Source organism: Tetrao urogallus, assembly GCF_951394365.1.
Source record: "Tetrao urogallus genome assembly, chromosome: 2".
Classification (NCBI taxonomy): Eukaryota; Metazoa; Chordata; class Aves; order Galliformes; family Phasianidae; genus Tetrao; species Tetrao urogallus.
In genome coordinates, this window is record NC_136814.1 from 19,272,560 (window position 1) to 19,289,346 (window position 16,787).

Here is a 16,787-nt window from a genome sequence, read left to right on the forward strand (position 1 = left end):
GAAAATGTATGTTTATTGTGATATACTTTAAATTCATTTTATTTCTACATCGTTTTGCTTAGGGGGAAATATAGAAAACATATTTTAAGCCTGGATTTAGCTTGACCTTAAAGGTGCCCAATGAAATGTTGATTTCTGAGCTTCCCATTTGCTTCTCCTGTTATCTGGCATTAACTATTGGAGACAACAGTTAAAGTTATATGTTACAAGTTCAGACAGCAGAAAAAGTGGCTAATACAGAGAAATTTATAAAACTGGCCAATCATACATGCTTGCAGGCTAGAACGGTTAGATACAGACAGGCAAGCTCAAAAAAGCCCTGTCATCCACGTACAGAAGTCAACAATGAAACTAGCCAAGTTTGTGTCTGAGGCTCTTCTAAAACCTTTTCTCCACAGTTTTATTATTTGTGGGAGCAACTTTCACTTAAAATAGGAATTCGTTTGTGGGCGCTCGTTCTTCCATTGCTACGTAATCTAAAATATGAATGTTCAAATGTGTAAATTTCGTAACTGTTGTGGTTTATCTATCTGTATACATTTTAAATGTTATTTTATTCCGGTCTTATCAAAATATAAATCATAATTTTCCGATACCTGGATTTTTTTCTTCATGTATGCAACTCTTAAGTATGCTGCAGTCAACATTCTTTACTACCCAATTTTCCTGTTAGCTTGTTGTCCTGAAAACTGATCAGTTTTTTTGGCTTTTGTAATCTGAAATATAACTCATTGAACCACATTAAAAAATAATAATTGTGCAAATGAAGCTTGACTGGATCAAAGACTGTGTAGGACTGAGGTACTAAAATAGGAAACCCTTCTGCAGGAGAAAGATGAAGGTGAGTTATCCCTGCAGTTCAGTTTGATCTACATCTGTGACTGCTAGTCTTAATGACTTTCTCAGCTATTGGAAGTACAGTGATGTAGAAACTATACAAAAGGAAGAAAGAGACTGGATTATTTTACTCTAAGATAACACTGTGGGCTATGGGCAGTGGTGCTTTCTGTTCAGTTCCAGTAGTAGGCCGTTTGTTTTTCATTTAGTTGTAATAAATTTCACTAAAATCTGTTTCTCTTCTGAAACAGAGATGATGTTACTTGCTGTTTGTATACTAGTCAGAATGTTTTAATCTACTTTTTGATAATATCTGAAATCTTACATTAGCATGTCTAAATATATTCATTGCTGTGTAGGTTAATGGAACTGATGACAGAATTGAGTTTTAATGAACAAGTAAACTGAAAAGACCTTAAAACAAATTATTTAGCTAGAAGTTCCATTTGTATGGTTTGTGTTTCAGGCTAATCATTAGGGCTTACTGTAGGTCAGCATGTCATATCCCAGTGGTGTCTGGTGAGATGGGGGGTTATCTCATATGTCAGCCAGATATCCCTGTGAACCATTTTGAGCAGTCAAGATAATAGGACTGAATTCTGAAATGAGGTAGAATTCTGAAATGGGGTACAGTTCGGAATGAGAGCTGGAAATATACAATGCCACATGTGAGCAGTGCTGTTGCTTATAAAGGCAGTCACCTTTTGGCATGAATGGTGACTTATGTTTGACAATAGTCCCTCAAGGCTGGGTGCAGTGAAAATGGGGAAAGATGGCAAATCAAGTACATATTCCTGCACAGAAGAAAGATGAAGAAAGAAACTGACTTCCTTATCAAGGTTCTATTTTTTTGTGTGTTTGTATTTTAAATCAAATTACGTACTAGTTTTTCCTTGGAATACTGATATTGATTGATAGCCTAGTGAATGTTTTTTACCATTGTTTTTGACTGCCTTTACTCTTTCCTGTTGTGTTGGCCACAGTTGTTATTTTGTTTCTGGTCAAAACAGCAACCAGAAAAAATTCAAATTTCTTTTTCTTAATGATAGTAAAATTTTTACGTTGCTGATGAAGTTTTGTGACTGTGCTGTGTGAGAATAGATGCACTTTCATACTTCTAGGGTTGTTGGGGTGTTGTTTCTTTGTTTTTTATGTTACATTTTAAGTTTATAAATAAGGAAAAGGCCAGATCTATTGCGTATTTCTGAAAGGAGGCGTTTTGTAGTCCCTGCTTTCCTGTCACCTCAGGTGGTATAACCTGATTTCTAATTGCACATCTAAATCAAATTAGTGATATCATAATTGGAGTAGTTAATCATCTTTTATATAAGGAAAATAAATTATAAATGACTTCATTTTTGTGTTTATTTTCAACTTTATAGCAGACAGTATATTCTGCTCAATTCCATTATCAGTGTTGGGAAAACAAACTTTTGCATGCCTATATTTACAGTACTTAATTTGAAAAATCGTAAGAGCACCAAGACTGAATGTATTTTTTTTTCCTGCTGCCTATCTATGCATGACTTTTATTTTTAGTCGTTTAGGTGAATGTAAGTCAGTTATCTGGCACTGATGAGCAAATTCTGCTCGCATTTCTTCACGCACTTGATACCATGGCTGTAACTGATAGCAAAAGCTTAGTGACTTATGTAGTTTTGGTCAGCCAGTAGAGGCCACTCATAGCTTGCTCCTGAAGCTGGACGGTGATTTGAAAATAGGGTGTTGTTGTGTGCTTGAGTTTTCTAATTCGTTCCGAGTAAGCTTACACTGCCATGAGCTGTCGTGACATGACTTGTACCTGAAAAGGGTTCTGCTTATGAGTAGTTCTGCTTGTGTGTGTTTAATTTTAACTTTTTTGTTTCCTCTAATAAGTCTTAGCATATTAAGAATAAAAATCACCTTCAGTAGTGTACTTGAAGCAGTCTTAAAGCAAATGCATTTTTTAATAGCTTTTGTTGATACAATTTTCACTGTCACTGTATTACATTACTCTCATGAAGTAAGGAGAAACTACACAATATAGATTTCTGGGGGGGAGGAAGGTCTTGTTTGTATGTTTTTGTTGTTTCTTCCAAATGAGGAACTGAGCTGAAGTAAAAACTAACCAAAGGTCAAAACAGCAAGTGTGTAGCAGATGGAAGAATTGAATCCAATCTCACAGGCTGAGGCAACTGTCCTAATTGCTGTGCTCTGCTCTTTTCTTCTGTCTGTATCACCATACAGGTAACTTCACTTACTGATAATAGTTTTACATAAAACGCGTTGTTTCAGCATTTTAGCACATTCGTAACTAATAAGGATCAAGTCCTTGCACTACTGAAGTCAAAATCCTGCTGGCTTAGTGAAGCTGACTTCACCCTAGAATAAGTTTTATCTACAGATAGCTAAAATGTAATAAAGATTTTTTCATACACAGTATGAACCTCATTTTACTGGTAGCTTTTTCTATTAAGGGAAGTTTGTTTTAATTTAAATATAATTAGTTGAATTCTAAATGTTTTTCCAAAAAATTTTGGCAATGTTTTGTTGTCATACTTAATACTTTTCAGGTGGCTATCCTGAAAATTTTTCTTTGCCCACTGTATAAAAATGACATTGTGATACTGTATGGTGTTTATGCAGTCTTGAAGCTTATATGTGTCTCATACCACGAGCTGGTTTAAATTAAAGAAAAAAGTGAATTTTATGTTTTCTTCTGAAGTCTATTCTTAATCCTTGATAGTGTCAGTCTCCTTTTTGCTGTGCTCCGAGCGGCTGTTGGGGCAAAGATATCATAGTACTATTTTATATTACATATCAGACATCTTGAAAGATGATCTCATAGTGACTCATTTTTAAACTCTTTCCAAAAGTCACTTGTTTTAATTTTTATAATCAGTTAATTTCAAATGCAAGGGATTTTACGGTTTGTTTTTTTTTTTGTTGTTGTTTTGTTTTGTTTTGTTTTTAAGATAAAAAACAGCTGAGAAATTCTGTGTGAAAGAATAGGTTTACAGTGAAGTGCTCTCTATAGCTTTTGTAGGTGATTTAAATTTCCTTTCTTTGAAGAAATGATGTTGAATATTGGACTTGTTTTTTAAATCTCTGCTTTCTTTTTGTTTTTCCATTAATCATTCAATTGAAAACCAAGTGTGAAGAGGGAGATGTATTTTATTAGTTGTGTAAAAAAGAAATGTAGAGTGTGAAACTCACTCAAGAGATAGGTGAACTTGCACGTTTTCTTTGACTCATAGAAACATTCTGATTCTCATTTTATCTAGGATGCATGGAGGCTTATTTGTTTGTTTTATGAAGAGAAAATGGTAAGACATGTACAGGGAGAAAAGTGTTAGCTCTAGTGTTAAATTCCAAGTCTTCTGACCTATTTTTCTTGAGATTTTTCTTTCCGATCGTTTGCTTATGTTTCACAAGCATAATGGCAATGATCCATTGAGTTTTGCAATGCTTTGTTAGTAGGAGTTTGATTTTAAATAATTATAGAGTAGCAAGAAACTGGCACAGATGTAGGTGTTCTGCTAATGGACTGTGTCTTCATGAAGGCTTAATAGAACCACTAAGTCAGCCCTACTTTCCCTTTACTCGTCATATTTTGCTGCTTTCTGCATCTGAGCTACAATGCAGGTTGCAACACAATTGAGCTGTGTGAAGACCCGTGATGTTTCTTCTGTATTTTTGAAAATCAGTTTTGTTCTTCATTCTTTAAGACATTATTCCTAGTCATTTGTTACGTCTTTTTTAAAAGCTACTATTCTTATTTGGGGGGGAATAATTAGAAATAGTTCTTCTTTTTGTATTAGTTATAGCTACCTAATTTCCTTTGAGTGTGCTCAGTTACAATAGGGCTTGGAGAAATGCAGGCCATTAAATACACTGGTTAAAAGCTTGAGAGAGGTTATTGTGCATCAGCTCTGCGATACTCTATACTTACTGCTAATTTAACATATGAGTGTTTAAAAGCTAAAAGTCTTGTGCATGGAATGAAGACCTTTAATATTGTATAAGAGTTGACCAGAAGCATGCTGTTAGTGAATGAACTTCATTTTAAGTTTAAATGACACTCTGGTCAATCTACTTACTCCCATCACAGTAATTATGATTCCTTGATATGTGTGTGTACATTCAGGCCCTACCCCCTTGAATGCACTCCATAGCAAAAAATAAAGTTGTAGAATCATAGAATGGTTTGGGTTGGAAGGGACCTTGAAATCCATCCTGTTCCAACCCCCTGCTGTGGGCAGGGTTGCCATCCACCAGATCAGGCTGTCCAGGCAATTTTGTGAGCGGGGGAAAAAAAATAAGAAATCTTTTGCCTTCAGTTCTGTTTATTTTTCGTTTACTAGTGGAACCCTGGTACTTAATTCAGCTCCTTTTTGTGCACTAAGACTTCTAAACCAACTCTAGAAAACCATGCAATTTTTCTAGATGAATAAAGAATGTGAACAGTTGAGTGGCTGTTTGTTTCTCTGTGCATAAACATTGCAATTGATTTTGCTAATAGTGATTTAGCAGATTAAGATGAGCCACAGCTCTTTTTTTTTGTCCTAGATGGCAGTTTTGCAAAGATAAATTTCTTTGCATTACCCATTATGAATATTATAGTCATCACCATTCAGTTTTATATAAAGATCTGTAATTATGCATTGTGATTTTAATTTTATGAATGTTGTGTGTCTGCTCAGTGAAATTGAAGGTTTCTAGGTTATGTAAGAAAAACTTGAGTGATGTACTCTGGTTGTATCTGTTCATGTAGTTCATATTCTCATATAAATTAATGGAAAAATGTATTTGTCTTTTATATATTATTTTAGAACTGAAAATCCGTCAAGTGCTTTTTCTTGGATTTTCAATGCTTATTAAATTCCAGATTATGTATTTTGAGTAAGCTGGAAACTTAAACTTGTTTCCATAAGTATGGCTGTGGGTAAACAACCAATTTTAGTCCAGAAAATAGCTTTTGCTTCTGTCAACATGTTGTTTATTTTCTCCCTGAGATAAAAAGTTCAGTTTTCTGATATTTGTACCAAGATAAAGTCTATAAACAAGATTAATATAGTGTGGAAAAGGTTGTCAGCAGCCCTGGCAAAGGAAATAAGTTGCCTGTACACAGAACATACTGTAAACTGAATAAAAGTGTCAGGTCCACCATGAGATAATGTGATCATGAACCTCTAACAAAGCATGACATAGGCACAGTCGGCTTTTCTTATAGCCATAGTGTAGAAAATGGATTACTATATTCCAGGGGTACCCACTGGAATAGCATGAAAACTTCATTTTGAGATTAATGCAGGATGTAACTCTTGAGAGCCGAGCAACATGTTTACCTATTTTGTTAAAGCAACAGCTTAGTTATTAACCTTAACATTTAGAAATTATATATTTAAGTATTTTATCGTACTTTTAGTTCTGTCTTTGTGAACTGGTGTTTCTTGCTCTCAATTAATAGATGAATAACAGTGTGAAAGTTGTCTGAACTTTGGTCACTGATTTAGTGCTGTCATGTGGTTATAGTAAAACAGTAAACTGCGAAAGCCGATAAAGGACTGGGCGTGCTGTTCTCCATGTGTGTTCTGTGCTGAAGAGAATCCTTGAGATAGTAAAATTATGTAGTCACCCTCATTTTCTCTGAGGATTTTAATGCATGCGAAGATTTTTTTTTGCGGTACTTTCTTCTCAGCACCAGCAGCCAGAAGACTGACAAATTTTAGGGGTCCCTTTTTTAGGCCCCTTGTTCCTGTTAAGGTCAAAGAAACAGAGTAGTGTCAAGTACTTAAATCTTGGGGCTTTCAAATCACTTTGTAAGTGTTCTTTCAAAGTTTTCTAGATTTTGGAGCTCCAACTGCTGTGGTTTTTCTCTATCATAAGATGAGATGTTTTTCTTTGAAAGTTGAACACGTTATTCTTTAAATGAATCATAGGCTGTTTTTATTTGTGAATCTTATGCTTATTTTCTTTTGGCAAGTCTTAGCCAGATAAGCATATTATTGGTGAATTTTGTTGCCTCCTTTCAAAACTGACAATGTCTGACTTCTTTCCCACTTCTGACTGCAGAGCTAACTCCAATGAACTGAAAGTCAGTTCCTGCATTCCCTCCAGCAGGAATTGTTTGCCTTCTGCTTTGTTTTTTCCAAGCATCAGTTTCATTGGGTGGTCCCTAATTCTTCTTTTGCCTGTCTACACGTGCAGACAAATTAGTTCTATTAAGGAGATTATAAAAATAAAGCTGATTGCATATTTGAACAGTACCAGAATATTATCATCTGCACATTACAGGAAAATTCTACGTGTGCTGTCATGAATTCTTATGATTACTCTTAATTTAAGTCTGTTAAGTCATTTTTATTTCAGTGAATGTAAAGGGCTAGACAAAAACAATGCAACATAGTATGGTAAAAAAAAAAAAAAAAATCATTTTCTTTGCTTTTTTTCTTGCATCAACTTGAGTTTCAAGATTTGTGTGTCAGGATTTCAGAGGCTGAATAGATTTTTTTTTTGTCTGTTGAATGTGATTTTCAAACCATCTAACTATCTAACTTTCAGTTTTTCAGAGTAAGCATTTCACAGGCTTTCAAAAAGTAATGTGGGCCCCAGATATCTATAAATGTCTAACATCCAATCAGAATTAGGCCCAAAGGATTTTAGTAAACCCTGTACAGTACCTTTCTGCACTCAGTTTTTAATTTAAAAATGCAGATATTGCTAATTGCATTTTCAACATTGAGACAGTATACTAGATACAGCATTCAGTACATGCAATATGCTTCCTTGATAAACAGTCTCTGTGTTCATATTCTGCTCCATAATTCAAATAATGTTTTTTCCCACTTTTCTACCATAGATAACTCCAGGACCAGGTGGTAGCAGAAAGACAATTCACCTGTCCCAGGATTCTCTTCACCATGAGTGAGTATCAGTACTGGACTTAGAAATATTTTTACTTTTGTGTTACAGTAGTACCTCTTTCTTAAAGCTACGTTTTGCAACTGTACAAATGTGATAAGGGAAGCTCAGCTCAGCTACATAATGTTATTTATTTAATAGTAACATTTATAATCCTTTATAATTTATGTTTCTTAATGAAACATGCAGTTCAATATTTTGTAAATGTAATTTTATTAACCTGCTAAGTATATGCTCTTGTAAAAAGCAACACTTTTTAGTGTTCTAAAATAGGATAGATATCAAATGGAACAGGATGTTTAAAAAGACGCGCTGTGGTTTGGTTTTTTTTTCAAAAGTAAACAATTTCAGAAATGCCTCATTTGAATAATTGAAAATAAAGCATCACTTTCTTGAATCTTAAACGTTAGTGTCAGGTGAGGAAAAAAGATTATCATGATATTTATGAAAATACATTAATTGTTTGGACATACACAAATAAGGAATGTCATTCAGCTTATTAAGCTACTCCAGTGTGCAACTAATGTGAACTGTTGTTCTGTCCAGCTGAAAACATTAGTTGTATTCTTTCTTGATCTCTTTTGAGTGATTACAACAATAAGGTAACTTTCCTGTAACTTCCAAATCATGCATTTGAAAGTTGAACTGTTCAGTGCAGTTGTTTAACACTTTTCCTGTCCAGTTTATAGTAATGTCTACTAATTTGTATGTCAAAGTATACTTGTAACTTTCTTTCTGTCATTTCATTTTTTATAAATTTCACACTTATCCTTTAATTATCTGGAAAGTAGAAAAAGAATTTAGCAGTACATAGGTTTCAGGTACAACTGGTGTTGTATGATAATTCCTTATAATATGGGAATGAGAAGATGGACTGATCATCAGCAAAGAGCTTTCAGATTTGGGACTTAATAATTTACATATGTTGCTCTGAAAGTAATACCTCCTATTAATTTCCATAGACATAACAGATTCAGAGAGCACACTAGCACAGTAATGCTATGTGGTAGTACAAATTCATAGCTACAGTACCATGGTGTTCGACGTTTTCACTGCCATTAGCTTTTCATATTTACCAGTAATAAAACCCTGCATGCTGCACTCATCAATACCTGCACCAGTGGAGGTTGACCTACTGTTGCTGTCACCACTACTGAAACATACCACTCACTGAGCTCACATGCACTATTTGGTCTCCATCATTGTTGAGGAAGAATTGATGAATGTCAGTGGGTGCCTTTTTTTCCAGATGGAGGAACTTAGCAATGCACCTTTATTTCATATGCACTTGCATGTCAACAGCCGTTGTATCAGAGTGCCCCTCTGCTGCCATCAGTCACGTGGCAATGAAAATATTTGTGGGATGGCTCAACCTCTACTGCAGTACCTCCACCATCTGTATCTCATGTTGTGATACAACATAATAAAATCGAGGGCATTACTTTTGGAGCAGCCTTCATTGGTCAGACTTTGCTTCCTCTCAAAGTATGCTAATTAAACTTAACATTTTAGCATCATTATGTAGGTGCTCCAGTGTGCTGTGCAGAAAAAGTGGAAATAAACTGTTATATTTAATAACTTCAGCAAAAGTGCAACAGTTATAATTGCAAATAATTGCAGTAACTCCTTGGAATAAGGCTGCCAATAGTCAAAATTGTGTAATTGTGTGTAGATGAGTCCACTAATTCTGCTGACTTTGAATTACACTTTATATTCAAACTCAGACCTCAGTTTGTGAGGTAGTACAGTAACAATTACCAAATAGTCCACAGTACTTAAAAATCTTTCCAGCTATAATCATTAAAAAAATAACGCTTCAGCATTAAATATCACATTGCTTTTATTTATAGTATGTGCATTATAGTTTATTAAAATATTATCATTTTTATATTATTTTGCCTTCTCTGACAAAATATAATTACCTATAAATCCAGCAGCTACTGAGAAGTGAAATTTGTAGTGTATTCTTTCAGAACTGTAGCAGACCGAAAGTTCAATAAAAATATCCCATTAAAATAAAGCGTAGCCAACGGCTGTATTTTCCTGGCAGATAATAAAATACCCAAAAGCACGCCCAGGCTGGTCATATGACAGCATGTGCTTTGTTAGTTATATTGTTAAACCTGTCTTTTCTTCTTCTCCCACAGCCATTGGTTTAGCCCTGGGGCTAGGAAGGAACATAGCCAGGTAAGAACTGTTTTGATCAAAAGCAGTTTACTTGAGATGTGTTAAGGAATTTAACTACCTCTGTGCCAGAGGCAGCAGGCTAATATTTAAAGAAATGATTGACAAAGCACGTATAATTTCATATTTCCTTGCAAGAAAATTTATGAACAGCAACTCCTTTCAAAAAAAATCCTTCCCTTAATTAAAAATTGTGAGTTAATAATTTAATTTCAGTTAATTTTCCTTGAGTGTTGGCAGGTTAAAGGAAAAAGTCTCTTGTTGCATTTTTGTTTTAGTGAGGAAAGATTTTGTTAACCGTAAAATCTCTAAATGTTATTTTTCTTAAAATGCAGTAAAACAAAATTTATTTCCTGATTTTTGTGAACAAAGCATAACAGTGACAAGAGTGGGCAGGCTTCTGCAGGATGATTTTCATTCCGATTTTTCTTACTTTCACTTTTTAAAAAGACCACAGCAGTAGCAGAGAGCTGTTAAATTTCCTTTGTATCCAGCCAAGCAAAAAATGCCACAATACAGATATTTGGTTAGGATAAACTGTAAGTGTATGTACTACCTCTATGGTATAGTTCCTAAGGTTCCTTGCTCAAGCCTAGAAATGTGCTCAAGGGAATGTGAAGGCCTGTTTATTTTTGGTTAGAGACATAACACTTACTACTTTAGCTTGTTTTCAGACATGGAGGAATACTTTTCCTTATGGACTGTTATAAAATGCAAAGAGAACATGCTGTCCCAAGAACTTTTAACTAGGAAAATATATCTGGTTTTATATACTTAATATGAAATATTAAGTAAAAAAAATAAATCAGTGATGCATCAACGTTTAAGACAACCGTTCCACAGTTCACTTTCAGTTAGTAAAAATTGTTATAACTCAGTAGATGTGATTAGATCTGTGAGTAGATCTGTCGCTTGTGTGCTTACAAATTTAACTAAATTTGAGACATTAGAAAGAAATAAGGTGCGTAGAATCTTATGAAAGGTTCGTCATAGGGTGATCCATCATGACCACTTGTAACTCTAGAAAGTCAAAGTTTAAATCCGCATGTTCCTTTTCCTGTGCCCCCCACTTCTTTTGAACTCCATAGCAAAACCGAGTCTCTCTATTTTACCTGCTTAAAACTGTTGGAGTGAAAAAAAGTACATATTACAGTTTTAACTATCAATTGAGAACTTCTGACATCTCACACTAAGCTGACTGACTATTGACATCTAAATAGGCAGCTTTATATGATTCACTTTTAACTCATATCATTTCAAAATGTGTTTCTTAGTAGAAGAATCACAATAGAACAGCATGTTAAAAATGAGCGTGATTAGTCTAGAGAATCATAGAATTGTAAGGTTGGAAACAACCTGCGAGATCATCTGGTCCAACCGTGCTCCCATTACCATTGCTACCACAAGCAGTAAACCATATCTTGCAGCTCCTCATCCAGACTTAATCATGATAAAAGATTCCCTTGGGGTATCATTGTCCTATTCCTGAAATTTTTATGCTGTATGTAGCAAAATTTACTAGATTAAAATGAATTTGTGTAATTATTTTTGAGTGTTTTTTTTTTTTTAATATATTGTTTGTCTCAGAGTATAATTTTTTTTCGGATAACAGTAGCTATGAATTAAATTCTACATGTTTATTTTGCATTTCCTAGGGGCTGTAGTTTCAGAGATTATCTTAAATTCACTCTGTTTTTAACTTAGACTGTTAATGAATTCTGAAGTTAGTGTCAAATAATACATGTGCTTCTGGGGTATCATGTTTGTTTTTTGTTGGCTTTTGTTGTTGTTGTTGTTAGACCAATATAAGAAATGAGAGAGTCTATAGAATTCTCGCTGAAGTTGTGAAGATCCATACTGTATAACTGTAGGTTATGCAGGCTAAATACCTTCTAGTTCATTCCTGAAATTAAAATTGTTACACTAGAAAATAAGCAATTGAAATCTGTCTGGTGATCTGGTATTTTCATAAGATATGATTTCAGTTTACTTTTCAGCCAGAGTATTGATAATGATAGAAATGTTGTCTTTATCTCAGCATGAGATAAATACGCGGTATTTAATAATTATACTAGTAAGAATTGTGGCCATATTTAAATGCAATTTGCAAGTGATTTGCTGACCATAAGAAAATGGAAAAAAACTAACTTGCAATAATGTGTCAGAATAAGATGTCTTTACACATCCTTTGATTGCCTTTTAAAATCACGCTTATTCACTGCATGTGAAAATTTAATAACTGAAATGATAAGGAGCAGTCTTCATGCAAGAAGCAAGCAATAAAAATTCAGGGAAAAATTAAGCATAATTTTTAGATAGGTGTAATTTTTTTGAATTCATGCTCATGCACAGGATGAAGGTATAGTTGACCAAGTCATAATATTCAAGGATTTCCAGGGACTTTTAAGTTCATTTTATGCTTTATCAATATATGAATAGCTCTAAAAAATGTTTCTATTTTTTACATACTGTTGAGTTTTGGTATCGCTACTACAACTTTTTAGAAGCATTTCTTTGCTATTAACTTTTAACCCATCTATTAACTTTACCCATCTTGACAAATACCAAAATGCTGGAAATATAATTCTGAACTTTGGAGATAATCCTAACGAAAAGTCTTCTGTTGTTTGTCTAAAAAGGAGCTAATCAAAGCTTGTTCTAGAACTTGAGACATTACTATTGTTAAGTAGCTCCTTTATTATCCCTGCTTCACCACTATTGTGGGAAGCTTTAATAATGTGTTTTTGTTGCTTCTGCAGTTTTCAAATTATTTAAATAAAAAAAAAAAAAAAAAAAAAAAAAACTCCTGGGGCTTAGAGAAATTTATAACTGCTTCATACTTGCTTAGCTACAAGCACCAACCTGATTATATTTTTATCATAATTTAAGTCTCCCCAACACTTTTGATTTTAAAATTTAAAAATTTGAGTATGAAAATTGTGGAAACGTCTAAAGATAATTAAAATGTAACATTGTGAATGGCTTTGTAATGTGCCTTTAAAATGCTTATGTTTTCATTTTCAATTAACTGGGCATTTATAATAAGGTGTGTGTTTGTGAATGTATCTTGCACTCCTAGTTATTACCATAAAATGTTATTAGGCATCCGTCAGTTTTAGACTCCAGGGTGAAAACATTATTGAAGGATTACTCAAAAGTCAGGAAAGAATAACATTTCTAAAAGACAAATAGATGCATTGCATGTGAAACCATTCTGAGCAATTTTTTTGAATATCTTCAGCTCTTGCGAGACAACCGGTCGGACAGAGGACACAAGAAGAACAGCTCTGTAAAAACAGCTAGCAGGTAAGTTTGGGTTAGCAGCCATCTTTACAGCTGTTCTTGCAGTTGTTGATTCATTATTTTTTTTAATATAAATTTCATATATATCTCGGGGTATTTTCAGTGTTTTTCCATGCTTGTGATTTACTTTAAACAGTCTCTTTTGTATAACCTAATCTTTGCTGGCACAGACTTTATCGGTGTCTGTATCCAACTACACTTAATAAACTTAATCTCTTTAATAAACATGAGAATTAAATGGATACTGGAGCAAGGTTTATGCTTCTGGCATCTAAGTTAATTGTTGAAAATGTATGAAATTACCATTATGCATGCTAACTTTTGAAATCAAAAAGTCAACATAAATACCTTAACACTTCAATTGTTCTTAAGTCATGTTTCAACAACAAGAGTCTCAATGTGAAAACTAATCATACACATCTAATTCTATCCTCCAGCTTGTTTCCTCCCCCTCAAAATAACACGTTAAATACTGAACTGATGGGCATTAGTCTAGAAGTCTGTTCCTGGAGGGGTTTCTTTGTACATTACCTGCTGAATCAATCTGGTCTGATAAAGGAATTCTTATAACTAGTATTTTTTCAAAACTGACAAACTGTGGGAAAAGTACGCAGAATTGTAATGTTGCTGTGTAAACATCATGTCCTGAAATTATTTTGAAAAGTTATCATAGATTTGTGTCATTGTAAAATACTTTGGGTTTGTGTGAGACACTACAGCTGTCTTTCAAGCATTTACATTGTAGTACATACGTGATCATCCTGAAACAAGTTTTTCACATTATTAAATAATTGCTTTGATGAATAACTGGAAAGTGGGATCAATACTTCTTCAAAAATATCATACTAAATATGAATCCATGTCATTGTATTCAAACTTTGCTTAGATAGTATTTAAAATGCTTCTCGAGCAAATGCTGGTCATTCATCTTCAGAAATGGTGGGTTTGCCTATTTCACCTTTTATTTTTTTAAGCAAAGATATCTAAAAAGTTTTGCATACATTTTCTAGCAAATATTTTTATCACATTGTATTTTTGCTTAGAGTATTGGTTTGAATCCACATTAGATACAAATTTTCACTGTAAGTACACACTATCAAGCTATTTACTTGAAACTGAGAGCAAGTGGATGTTAAGAAGCAGATTATATTTGAAGTCCTTTAAGGACCATTTTTATGCCCTAGCACACTGGAACAGTGTCAGAGGAATTCAGAATCATAACTTTCATGTTCATTTTTTCTGGCCAGTGAAGTTCTCTCAAAATGATTGATCTCTTCTAACTTCTTTTGTAGGTTATTTATTTATTTATTTATTTATTTTAACTTTTTTTAAATGACATTAAATACAAGGAGTGGTCTTCAACCTCTCTTCACATCCAATTCAGCAGTAGGCTGGTAGACTGTATTTCCAAAAAAATTCTTGGCAGGATTGCATAAAAGCAGTGCAGGTCTGAAGACTGTTATTTTCTCTAAAATATGTGTAGTATTATTGAACTAAGACTTACATAAACTATTATTGCAAATAGACATGGTACCAGGGTATGTTATCATACCCTAGTATGTTTAAAAATAGCAAGATCGTGTGCTGGGTTGTCATTGGGTTATTTCACAATAATTACTTGTGGTTTTGCAAAAAAATAGGAAGTTTTCTCTGCCTGCTGTAGAACCTTCATTGTCAGTTCTTGAGAATGAATGGAAAACAAGTTCTCAGACTTCTATGGTGATTATTATTATTATTTTTTACAATGTGACAACTTTTAGAGTATCAAGTAAGTATTTGTAAGCTCTTTCTGTTAGGCCAATAACAGTCCTGGGGACTACTTTCTTCCTACAAATGTTAGTGTTCTTTATTGTAACATTTCACTTTTTTATCAAAAGCAGTTCTCATCAAAATAGATTTTTCTTCACATATATAGGAACAGCATGTGGCAAATACATATTTGATGTCATCAGATCTTCATAGTATCTACCTTCATTCAATTCATGACTGTTTGTCTGGTCTTCTATTACAAATTAAATTCATAGTGTCGTGTGATGTGGGTGGTAACCCTGCCCATGGCTGAGAGTTGGAAATAGACAATCTTTAAGGTTCATTCTAACTCAAGGCATTCTATGATTCCAAGAAATGTGAGATTTATTTAAGGTTAATATTGAAGATTGCCTGTGTTAAAACTTATAAATCGTTGTTTCTACTGTAAGGGTTAAACTTACTTTCATCACTCAATACAGAGAAAACATTTTTACTTAACAAAGTACTTATAAAAATTACTGTTTTAATGGCATATATTATGTACAGTTATTAAAATGGTGATCTCAGCCTTATTATAAATATGCAATTTCATTATGTGGAATATTAAAGTAGAAATCTGTCATTTGTGTATGCACAGATGCTTTAGAACAGAAAGCAAAAGAAAAAAAACAAAGACAACAGCAATGAAAATAACAAAAAAAAAAAACACCACTCTAAGATACCAGTGCCAAGAGATAATACCAGAACAAATTTTAGATCCTTTCAGAATCAAGTCTTCAATCAATTCAATCAGAATCAATCCTTGAAGTGAATATTTCTCAATTGTACTTTCTCTGTTCATATGCAGTTATCTGCGTTCTTTTGCTAAACAGGTGTTTACTCACACCTGAGAATGTGAAGCATTTTAAAACTGACACATAAGTAGTTTGTATTTTAGACTATTTAAACTAATTGATGCATTGAATGTAATTTGGATGAGTACACAACAAGTAAGTATTCTAACTTTACACCGTATTCCTATTCAGCTATTGAATGTGGTGGTGAAATAAGGATTGGAAATTCTTTAGAATTATAGTACTTACCTAGAAAATAGTTCAGTTTGATTCTCTTACTACAAGATTTAATTTCTCCATCTATTTCTTTGTATAGTTTTCACACGACTGTCTTTTTAGTGGTGAACTTTATCTTTTTATTTCTGTTCTTGAAAACATTTACTCTTTTTTTATATGCACATAAGATAGTTGTATACATGCATGTTTTTTATGCTTGGATTGTTCCTTACCTCTTTTTGGTGATGCTTCTTGTCTTGGCAAGTAGACAAACGTAACGACCTGCATTATGTTAGATTGGTGACTTGTGGAGTAATTTACTGGGTGAATACATCAAAAAGGTGTGGAGTTCTAAAACGCTGCAGTGGATTAAAACTTTCTATCCATAGTGGACTATTGCTTATACTTTATGGGTAAGATTTACCATACCAGATTGCTTGTGTTAGTTTTTTCTCAAACTCAATAATTATAAGCTAATCTTATGTGAATTAATAGCAAGCTTTATTACTGGAAGGATCTTTTGATTGATGGGAACTGTTAATAATGCTACTGAGAAACAAAACGTTAGGAAGGGATGGTCCTGCACGACAAAACATAGAAACTGGATAAGTCAAACAATTCTGATACAATTCAACATGTGATCTTCTGTGTTTGTGTATTTGTAATACACATTTATTTATGTTACCTTTACAAGTAAACTCTTCTGTCACTGATTACTGAAATTGTATCAACAGTGCTACCTATTTCTGGTTTAAAGCTGTG

General features: G+C 33.5%; 1 protein-coding gene across 1 annotated transcript in view; it reads left to right on the forward strand.

The window, feature by feature from the left end:
- GPATCH2 (G-patch domain containing 2) overlaps positions 1-16,787 on the forward strand; it is a gene marked incomplete at both ends in the record, with an annotated part of 97,189 nt that overhangs the window by 54,467 nt on the left and 25,935 nt on the right. The window contains 3 exons of the mRNA XM_079550820.1: positions 7,679-7,743; positions 9,888-9,927; positions 13,166-13,230. Of these exons, the coding sequence (XP_079406946.1) occupies positions 7,679-7,743; positions 9,888-9,927; positions 13,166-13,230 (170 nt within the window). The remainder of the gene's footprint in view (positions 1-7,678; positions 7,744-9,887; positions 9,928-13,165; positions 13,231-16,787) is intronic.